Genomic DNA, 9,413 nt, shown 5'->3' with positions numbered 1-9,413 from the left:
TTCAGAGCTTTGAGAGTTGGGGTTTTTGGATATTGAAATGCTCAACCATCTCAGGCGGTTGCTCTATGTTAGTTAATTTGCATAAATAAACTGTCACATACCATTTGATACTGAAACATGCTTGTCCTTTGGGATTTTGTTGTTAGATGAGTAGTGTCAACTACAGACTTGGCTAAGAAGTGGCTTATCTCATTTATGTCTTGACTTGGTTAGGTGAAGTACACAATCTCTTTTCTTGTGCGTCTTAGATTAGCATAGGCCTGACCTTAAGCTCTTGCAATTTTCCCGTCTTGATTAGTTCTGGTGCTGAATGTCCTGAGCTGTGTCTGCTTCATTGTCCATAGTCTCATACTCGAGAGTTTAGCTCTTTGTCTAATAGTATGTTGCTATCAATTGTCTTTATGATACATAACCGATCTAACCATGTGAGAATCGGCAGGTCATGGCTTTTGTTTGTTTGTTTTAATCCTAACATATTTTCAACCTTTTGTTTCTTTCTGTCAGTTGTGTCTCCTATATATATTTTTTCTGAACAATGGTAATTTCTATGTTTCGTTACCAAACTGCAATATCTTGTAACAGAAGTATTTAATACGTTACCCTTTAAATCCAATACTTAACACAAGCTGAAGCGCTGCTATGTTGCCCATTACTTGATCGTCTAATCTGAAAGTGCTGTCTAGAAATGATGAAGATTTAGTGTGAGGAGTCTCTGTGGCTTAGGTGTAGCGTAAGATCCAACACCTTGGATATTTTGTTGTCGTGTTTGTTTCCTTGCTTTGTCTAAAGACTGCATTTAAAATACATTTGGTTTCACACAGTTTTTTTTTCTTGGGTCAATTTTCACAAAGTTTCTTGAGACTTGTGTTATAGCCACACACACTACTTATTGTATCCATTATTCAAGACAAAGTAATGTATTATCTTTCTTATTTTCAAATTTACAAATGGAGTATACAATTCTTGTTTTATTCACATGCATCATGCTTAATACTTTTGGTCATATCTTTAAATTCACACACCACAAAACGAAAATGCTTCAAATACAACAACCTCTTTTAGTCGTCATGAGGGAGACGTTCTGTACCGTCGAGATACCCAACTACTTGCTTCATCATTGGCCTAGCTTCCTGAGACCGGTTAGCACACAGAAGTCCGGTTTTCAGAACCAGTAACACTTCTCTAGCCACCAACTCGTCTCTGTTCATTCTCGTGTCGCATCTCTGTAAAAGATCGCCTTTCTTGAACCCTTGAAGCACCCAGTTCACTAAACTGATCTCTTCAGGTGGTTTTGTCGGCTCTATGGCTTTCCTTCCACAGACTATCTCCATAACCAACACCCCAAAACCAAACACGTCTGTGTCACGCGTAGCCTTCCCTGTCTCGACTAGCTCCGGAGCCACGTGTCCCGTGGTGCTGCTGTGCCTGATTCCTTGTCCGTAGTCTCCTAGTCTAGCGTGTAGCTCTTCGTCTAAGAGTACGTTGCTGGCTTTCACGTTTCCGTGAATCAAAGGTCTTTGACCCTCGCCGTGAAGGTATTGAAGTCCTGCCGCAATACCCTTTATGATACAGAACCGGTCTGACCATGTGAGAACCGGTCGGTCATTGCTGAACAAGAACCGGTCTAGGCTACCGTTGGGGACGTACTCGTAGACGAGATAAACCTCGTTACCTTTGCTGCAGTAACCAAGTAGGTTAACAAGGTTTCTTTGTCTTAGCCTTGAGATAGAAGCTATCTCCCCTATTAGGGTTGTCTTCTGTTGCCTTGTGGTGCAAGTAATCTTCTTCACTGCTATAATCTCTGTAGGAGTAAGGTTCCCTTTGTAGAAACTTCCTGAGTTTCTCTCTCCGAGAAGTCTAGAGTTGTCGAAACCTCCCGTCGCGCTTGATATCATCTGGTGAGAGAATTTTCTTGCGCCTGCTGTGAAGAATACTTGCCTTCTACGGAAGAGCCAAAACCCTAAGAGAGCCAGGATCATGATTACGCCTGTTGCTGATGCAGCGAAGATTATGATGAGCTTAGTGTTGTTCGAATCCTTCTTGACTGAAACTGGAGGAGTTGAGGATGGAGACGGTGGAGAAGGCGGTTTTGGAATAGAAGGAAGCTTTGTTAGGTCAATCTCTGTGGCTTTCCCTTCTATGCTGAAGCTCCAGCCTAGAACAAGATGCGTGCTCGTGACGGTTCCTGTGGCTGCAGAGAATCCAACATAGTTTTGTTCGGATAAAGTCTCGGAAAGATTCATTTTTCTTGAGAGAAGAGGCACGTTTGACTTTGGACGTTCTAGAGGAGCCAACGTGACATTGAGCAACATCTCTGTCGCGTTGTATTCGATCCAGACTCTGATTGGGTCTCCACTTGCCAGCCTCAAGCTTATGTTCTTCGCGTCTCGGTCATCAAAGTATGCAGCTGTTGCAGACTCAATGGAGACCACTCCGTTTAGGTCGATAGCAACATGATTATCATCAATATCGCTCAACTCAACGGCCTGCACGGTGTCGAATTCAACTGCGAGGATGCGGTTTAAGGAGTTTCCATTGTTGGAGGTGTTGAAGAGGCCTAGGTAATTGCTGGGAAGGGCTCCGCTAAAGTCCATGGAGGGTGAAATGACGAAAGCCAAGCCGTGGCCTGGTGCGCCGGGTCCTGGAGTGATGGCGAAGACGAAACTTGTGGAGAAAGAAATCGAATTCGAAGAGTTAGGTTTCGAGAAGGGTATGGGAAAGCCATGGAAAGCTTGACCAATTTGCCTCATCGAAGTGTTTGTCAGCTCCAAGAGGCCACTAGGGTGGACAATGGAAGAACCGAACTTGAGGAGGTTAGCACCAAGAAAGCCATGGTTAAGAAACTTGGTTTCTTGTTGACTTGAGGCGCAAGAAACAGAAAGTAATAGGAAGATTATTGTTAGAGCTATGGATTTGGAGGTAATGGCCATTTTATGTTGTTTTAGAGTTTGAAGTTACTTGTGTCAGTTGCTATATCTATTTATAGCTTCAAGAAAGCTCGACTATTTCATATTCAAACCTTTTTTGTTTATACCAAGACGCTACACAAACCTCAGGTGAGCATTTGACTTCTTATAAATTGGCTAAACAAATATTTTTGTTAATATCCTTGAAAGTTTCATTTGGTCTTTCCTCCAAATTCCTTTCTAATCTAAATAATTGCAACAATGACATTAGTTTTTATATACACAACTTAAAATATGATTACAACGTCACAGTATCTGTCGCCTAGAAAATGCGTTGGTTTTGGTAATGGCCACTATCCTATATAAGAAATAGATGAATATATCTTGAAACTGCTAAACAATGAACTTCAAATATTAGTATTCCTATAAAAAATAAAGATGAATATTTTGGGCAAATCTCCAAAATAGCACATTTCTAAGTTTATATCACAAAATAGCACTCAAAACTAAAATGACCAAAATAGCATTTTATCTTTTGAAAAATTTAAATTTTTTTATTTTTCAAAATTTGAAATCTTATCCCCAAAACCTCACTTCTCAACTCTAAACCCTAAAACCTAAACTCTAAACCCTAAATTCTAAACCCTAAACCCCATCTCTTGAGTGCTATTTTTGTGACTTTTGACCTTGAGTACTAGTTTGGGAACAAAAATTTGATTTAGTGCTATTTTAGTCTTTTTCTCTATAATTTTTCTTTTAAAACGAAGAAAAAGCAGACTTTGACCATTCAATTCTTATTTGGAGTTTGCGGAGTTGGATGCATAAATATATAAAGTACAAATTAAGAGAAGTTTTCATGCAAAATGTATATGTATATCTCACAATAACGTTCCATATATGTATAAACGAAAATTAAACTCTCAAGTTTCGTTAATGTGTATTCAGCAATAAGTCATGAGATATATTTGCTTAGCATTTATTTAACAAACAAGGCATACTATTCTTTCTAAAATGACGAACACATCATTCTAAATAGAGTAGAGAAGTACTTTGAATTATTATCATTATTATTATTATTATTATTATTATTATTATTTTCACTCTGAAATATTAAGTTTCTCGGAAGAGTAATAAGGTTGTCAAGCGACCAAGAATATTTTTCAAAACCATAAACTATTGCTCACCTTATTTTTAGGCCACTCTTATAATTTTTATTAGGTTCTTTTATGATCCTTTCTCTAATCTCTAACAAGTATTATACATCTTTTACGTACGCTTAATAGCTTTTCATGAAAATGTAAGAGGTCCCTTTGGGGACATCCAATAAAATTGAAACCATAATCCAACATTGTAGTTATTAGTCTAATAAACTTGTAAAATTTGGTTCCGACAAAACGTTGTTCACCGTTCAGACTTTCTAGGTTCGTCGTCACAGAACGACAAATTTGTTTACGTCCAAGATTTTGACTAGTAACATTACTTTATTCACGGGACGACGGACATTTTTGGCATGTTGTCTCACATAACATTCCCACCACACATCCAAACATACTCATTTATTCACACATATCTGATCTACACTATAATATCTGCCATTTCTGACCATTGCTAGCCACATTAAAAAAAAATGGATAAAAGATGGAGTCTTGAAGGTACGACTGCTCTTGTAACTGGTGGAGGCAGCGGAATCGGGTTCGTCTTTCTTCTCTCTATATTATCATGAATACCAAGATTTCAAGTAATTTAATTTTTTGGAATACGTCTAGGTATGCCATAGTAGAGGAGTTAGCTGGTTTTGGAGCTAAAATCCATGTTTGCGACATATCTGAAACACTGCTTAATAAAAGTTTAAGCGAATGGGAAAAGAAAGGGTTTAAAGTGAGTGGTTCAGTCTGTGATGTAACTTCTCGACCCGAGAGAGAAACTTTGATGCAAACTGTCTCCTCCCTGTTCAATGGCAAGCTCGATATTTTCGTAAGTAAATGACCATTGATATAGAAACAACTAAGCATTTACATTCAAAGAAAACTTTTTTTATGTTCACCATAGGTGAACAATGTGGGTGGAGGTCGTCTAAAGCCAACGACAGAATATGATGCAGACGATTTTGATTTCCATATTGCAACAAACTTGGAACCTGCTTTCCATTTTTGCCAGCTTTCACATCCTCTCCTAAAGGCTTCAGGCTATGGAAGCATCATCTTCATTTCATCTGTTGCTGGGGTTGTATCTTTTGAATGTGGATCCATTTATAGTCTAGCAAAAGGTAACCAAAGTACTACTAGAGACAAGATTAAGTGTTTTTCTTTTGTTGAATCCACATAAAAGTGTTTTACAGGAGCTCTGAATCAGCTAGCAAGAAATTTGGCATGTGAATGGGCAAAAGATGGCATAAGGGCCAACGCTGTTGCTCCTAATGCTATCAAGACTCCTCTGTCTCAACCAGTAAATCAACAAGACAACTTTTACTTTTTTTTTGGAATTACCAACCTCATTTCCTCTAATCCCCTCTCAATTTTGTTTTCTTAAAGTATCTTGATGACGTCAGTTTCAAGGAGGAATTGTTTGGTAGAACTCCACTTGGTCGTGCTGGAGAGCCAAATGAAGTTGCATCACTGGTGGTCTTCTTGTGTCTACCTGCGGCGTCTTATATAACTGGTCAAACAATTTGCGTTGATGGAGGCCTCACCGTTAACGGTTTCTCCTATCAACCACATGCTTGAGAATGCCCTTCTCGTGTTTTATTTCATTCAACTGTCCTTGAACTCTTAAAGTCTGCTCTCTAATAAAAATTGTCACACTGTGAGTTTATATCCAAAAATATGAGCGTGTCTACATTGTCACTGTTGTAATTGAAGATTCAGTTACACACGAGAACCTTAGCGAGCACCACTCTTTTACCCGGAAGCCACAGCACCAACAGCCTTCAGCAATCTCTCTCATGCATCACAAAGTTTCTCCGCTATCCTCTGTTTTGTACTTACAAAGAAAAAGACAGATAGTGTCTTAACTGAGCAAAACATGGGTAACACTCATACATGTTCCCTATTATCTCAAAACTTCGAACTAATACTATTCGAAAATGACGAACACACATCATTCAAAATAGATAGAGAAATACTTTGAAATATTAAGTTTCTCGGAAGAGTAATAAGGTTGTCATGAAGCGACCAAGAATATTCCTCAAAACCATAAGCTATTTGTTCACATTATTTTTAGGCCACTCTTATCATATTTATGATATTTATTTGGGATCCTTTCTTTAATCCCTAACTAGTATATCTCGTTTCTGTGAAAGACAATTCTTCATATGAGATACTCAGTATAGTTCATGAGATTTAAGTTGTTCTACTAATTTAATAACTGTTAATGTAAATGATTACCATCTGATAACTTTCTATGTGGTGGAAAGCTGCTGAGAAACGTTTGCATGCTATAACCTGATTCCGTGAGCTTTCATTGGTTTGTTCTCTGTGTCATGATTTCTGGATTCTGACTTCATTGTGTCTTATCCGCATTATACACAAAAGTGGTTGAGAAAGATGGAAGTTGCATATAGACATGAGTTTTCATTGGGAATAATTTGAGCTCAGATTTTAATAACTTCACGTTCTGAGAGAGAAACACTCAGAAGAAATCTGTACTATTATTTGCGAAGTAAATTTTTAGAATCGAGCTCTCACGTTAAAAGAAAGTTAGAATGGTTAATATCGTTTATACCCTTAATGAATAATTATATAAATTATTCAAAAAATAAAAACGAAATTTTAATTAATTTGATTAGATAATTGATTAATATTAAGAATAATAAGAATTATCCAAAATCTGAAAATATAATTAAAAAGAAGATAATTTCTGTATATATTGTATTGTTATCTGTAAAAGTATTTTATTAAAACTTAAAAATATAAATTATATAATTAAATATTAATCCAATAAAAATTTTAATTATATAATTAAAATATAATATTGAGTTATTTTAATAATGAATATAGTGTACAGAGAACTTTTCAAAAATTTATGAAAATGTTTAAGCCCGCATCGCGGGCAAAAACACCTAGTTTTCTTTATTTGATGGCAAGCTCGACGTTCTTGTAAGTAAAATTTAAAGTCAAGAGATAACTTTAAAAAACTTGGAAAGCAATTTTCTAAGTCTTTTGTCGTATGTAAATTATCTAAACGTATTCTATACGTTTATAAAAATCCTAGAGAATGTAGAAAAGGATGGAATGATATAGGGAGTTAATCTCAGCTGTTAAATCGGCTAAAATCCCACCATTGTTGGTGATAAAGTTCTTAAAGCATATAACTAAATTACACTTCTACCACACATACAAACTCACCCCATTAGTGCAGACCTATTTTTTCCTTTTCTTTTTTTTGATAAGTAAATATTCACGCTTATTGATCCACATTCACTGTATATATAATGTCGAATTTCCAGTCATTGCAAATCACATGCATAGCACACATAAAATGGAAAAAAAAAATGGAGTCTTCAAGGTATGACTGCTCTAGTAACCGGTGGAGGCAGAGGAATCGGGTTTGTCTTTCTACTGTCTATATCGTCTTGAATGGTCAAGATTTTAAGTTATATTATGTGTGTTGAATGTTTAGGTATGCCATAGTAGAGGAGTTGGGTGGTTTTGGAGCTAAAATCTATGTATGTGACATATCCGAGACTTTGCTCAATAAAAGTTTAAGCGAATGGGAAAAGAAAGGGTTTCAAGTGAGTGGTTCAGTCTGTGATGTAACTTCTCGACCCGAGAGAGAAACTTTGATGCAAAAGGTCTCCACCCTATTCAATGGCAAGCTCAATATTTTTGTAAGTAAATGACCTTTGATATAGAAACAACTAAGCATTTACATTCAAAGAAAACTTGGTTTATGTTTATCATAGGTGAACAATGTGGGTGGAGTTCGTTCAAAGCCAATGACAGAATATGATGCAGGCGATTTTGATTTCCATATCGCAACAAACTTGGAACATGCTTTCCATTTTTGCCAACTTTCACATCCTCTCCTAAAGGCTTCAGGTTATGGAAGTATTATCTTCATTTCCTCTGTCGCCGGGGTTGTATCAATTGAATCTGGATCTATTTGTAGTCTAGCGAAAGGTAACCAAAGTACTATTAGAGGCAAGATTCAGTAGTCAACAAGGAGTGTTTGTGTTTTTTTTTGTTGATTCCACATAAAAGTCTTTTACAGGAGCTCTGAACCAGCTAGCAAAAAATTTGGCATGTGAATGGGCAAAAGATGGCATAAGGGCCAACGCTGTTGCTCCTAATGTTATCAAGACCCCCTCTGTCTCAACCTGTAATGAACAAGACAACTTTTACACCTTTTAAAAAAAATTATTAAACAACCTCATTTCCTCTAATCATCTCTCATATTTTGGCTCTTAAAGTATCTAGATGACGTCAGATTCAAGAAGGGATTGTTTGGTAGAACTCCACTTGGTCGCGCTGGTGGGCCAAACGAAGTTGCATCACTAGCCGTCTTCTTGTGTCTACCTGCAGCTTCCTACATCACAGGTCAAACCATTTGTGTTGATGGAGGCCTCACGGTTAACGGTTTCTCCTATCAACCGCATGCTTAAGAAATAGCCTTGTTTCGTTTTTCTTTTTTCTTTAAACTCTTACAGTATTATCTATAATAAAATTTCTCACGCGACGAATGCATGCGCAAAAATATGAACGACTACCATTGCCATTTGTATGAATAGAAGATTCAATCACACAGGAGAACCTTAGCGAGCACCAACAACTTGAAGCAAAGCAATATCTCTCAAGAGAGACTCTCATGCATCATAAAGTTTCTCCTCTATACTCTGCTTTGTTCTAACAAAGAAAAAGCGAATCAAACTCGAAGAAAACAAGAAAACTGAGAGAGAAACTCGATCAACATGTTTAACTGAGCATAACATTGGTAACACTCATACATGTGCACTTCAAAACTCGTATCAAATCTTTAAAACCTTGTGATGCTTTCAGTGTCTGCGATCAGCTAGGCACTTTCTACTTTGTCATTGTGTTCAGCAACATCTTATATAAACTCAATCCTATCAATCTCCATCCCGGAAACTAAATATTCTATAAAAATATTGTGCTATTTGATCTGTAATATCAAATTGTTTTTTTTTTACAATATTTGTTGAATTCGGCGTTCTTCCGCCGACTCAGATTTAAGCTTATTGCATGTTCGACACTAGTACTCTTGTGCGTAAAGTTATTGGAAAAGACAAGTGACAAGTTTTGGTTGAAGATCTTGAGTATCAAGTTATATACAGAAGATCTTAGAAAGGTTTGACAATTTTAATAGCAAACCCAGTTTGCACATTTTTGGTGAGCACATCATGCTTTCAACAACGCAATGTCCAAAAGATTTATAATATATCATAGATGTGACATAATTCGTTTATGCTAATGTAGTTGGTTATTTGTATATGTTAAGAGTCTACACATGTCAGATTCAGTATAAGCGGTTAGTCACGTAATAAATTTACTT

The 9,413-nt window shown here is 36.8% G+C and overlaps 3 protein-coding genes across 4 annotated transcripts; 2 read left to right on the top strand and 1 right to left on the bottom strand.

Moving 5' to 3' along the window:
* Positions 1-1,031: 1,031 nt before the first annotated feature.
* LOC106436180 (probable inactive L-type lectin-domain containing receptor kinase III.1) lies at positions 1,032-3,074 on the bottom strand. The gene has a single exon (XM_013877138.3). It carries the CDS (start codon positions 2,928-2,930, stop codon positions 1,059-1,061), a length of 1,872 nt encoding a protein of 623 aa, XP_013732592.1. The 5' UTR covers positions 2,931-3,074; the 3' UTR covers positions 1,032-1,058.
* A 1,347-nt stretch (positions 3,075-4,421) lies between these two features.
* LOC125603556 (tropinone reductase homolog At2g29310-like) lies at positions 4,422-5,712 on the top strand. Its single transcript, XM_048774470.1, has 5 exons — positions 4,422-4,598; positions 4,673-4,880; positions 4,956-5,172; positions 5,245-5,351; positions 5,438-5,712. Exons 1-5 carry the CDS (start codon positions 4,534-4,536, stop codon positions 5,627-5,629), a joined length of 789 nt encoding a protein of 262 aa, XP_048630427.1. The 5' UTR covers positions 4,422-4,533; the 3' UTR covers positions 5,630-5,712.
* A 1,109-nt stretch (positions 5,713-6,821) lies between these two features.
* On the top strand, positions 6,822-8,583 carry LOC106436178 (tropinone reductase homolog At2g29300-like). Of its 2 annotated transcripts, XM_048774474.1 has the most exons (5): positions 6,822-7,449; positions 7,524-7,731; positions 7,807-8,023; positions 8,115-8,222; positions 8,314-8,583. In XM_048774474.1, the coding sequence occupies exons 1-5, from the start codon at positions 7,412-7,414 to the stop codon at positions 8,322-8,324; spliced, it is 582 nt and encodes a 193-aa protein (XP_048630431.1). In that variant the 5' UTR covers positions 6,822-7,411; the 3' UTR covers positions 8,325-8,583. The 2 variants fall into 2 exon arrangements, with proteins under 2 accessions (XP_048630431.1, XP_048630430.1); XM_048774473.1 differs by lacking the exon at positions 8,314-8,583 and having other exon boundaries at positions 8,115-8,287.
* The last annotated feature ends 830 nt before the right edge of the window (positions 8,584-9,413 follow it).

The sequence above is a fragment of the Brassica napus genome, unplaced genomic scaffold, assembly GCF_020379485.1.
Source record: "Brassica napus cultivar Da-Ae unplaced genomic scaffold, Da-Ae ScsIHWf_34;HRSCAF=63, whole genome shotgun sequence".
Lineage (NCBI taxonomy): Eukaryota > Viridiplantae > Streptophyta > Magnoliopsida > Brassicales > Brassicaceae > Brassica > Brassica napus.
Note: the sequence above shows the minus strand (reverse complement) of the source record. Positions and strands in the feature narration are given on the sequence as shown.

Excerpts from the sequence above, each read along its gene's own strand:
- LOC106436178 (XM_048774473.1), top strand. The coding sequence starts at position 7,412 with ATGACTGCTCTAGTAACCGGTGGAGGCAGAGGAATCGG. Across the intron at positions 7,450-7,523 it reads GGTGGAGGCAGAGGAATCGG|GTATGCCATAGTAGAGGAGT; the intron begins GTTTGTCTTTCT and ends TTGAATGTTTAG. Across the intron at positions 8,024-8,114 it reads TATTTGTAGTCTAGCGAAAG|GAGCTCTGAACCAGCTAGCA; the intron begins GTAACCAAAGTA and ends AGTCTTTTACAG.
- LOC125603556 (XM_048774470.1), top strand. The coding sequence starts at position 4,534 with ATGGATAAAAGATGGAGTCTTGAAGGTACGACTGCTCTTGTAACTGGT. Across the intron at positions 4,599-4,672 it reads GGTGGAGGCAGCGGAATCGG|GTATGCCATAGTAGAGGAGT; the intron begins GTTCGTCTTTCT and ends GAATACGTCTAG. Across the intron at positions 5,352-5,437 it reads AGACTCCTCTGTCTCAACCA|TATCTTGATGACGTCAGTTT; the intron begins GTAAATCAACAA and ends GTTTTCTTAAAG.
- LOC106436180 (XM_013877138.3), bottom strand. The coding sequence starts at position 2,930 with ATGGCCATTACCTCCAAATCCATAGCTCTAACAATAATCTTCCTATTA.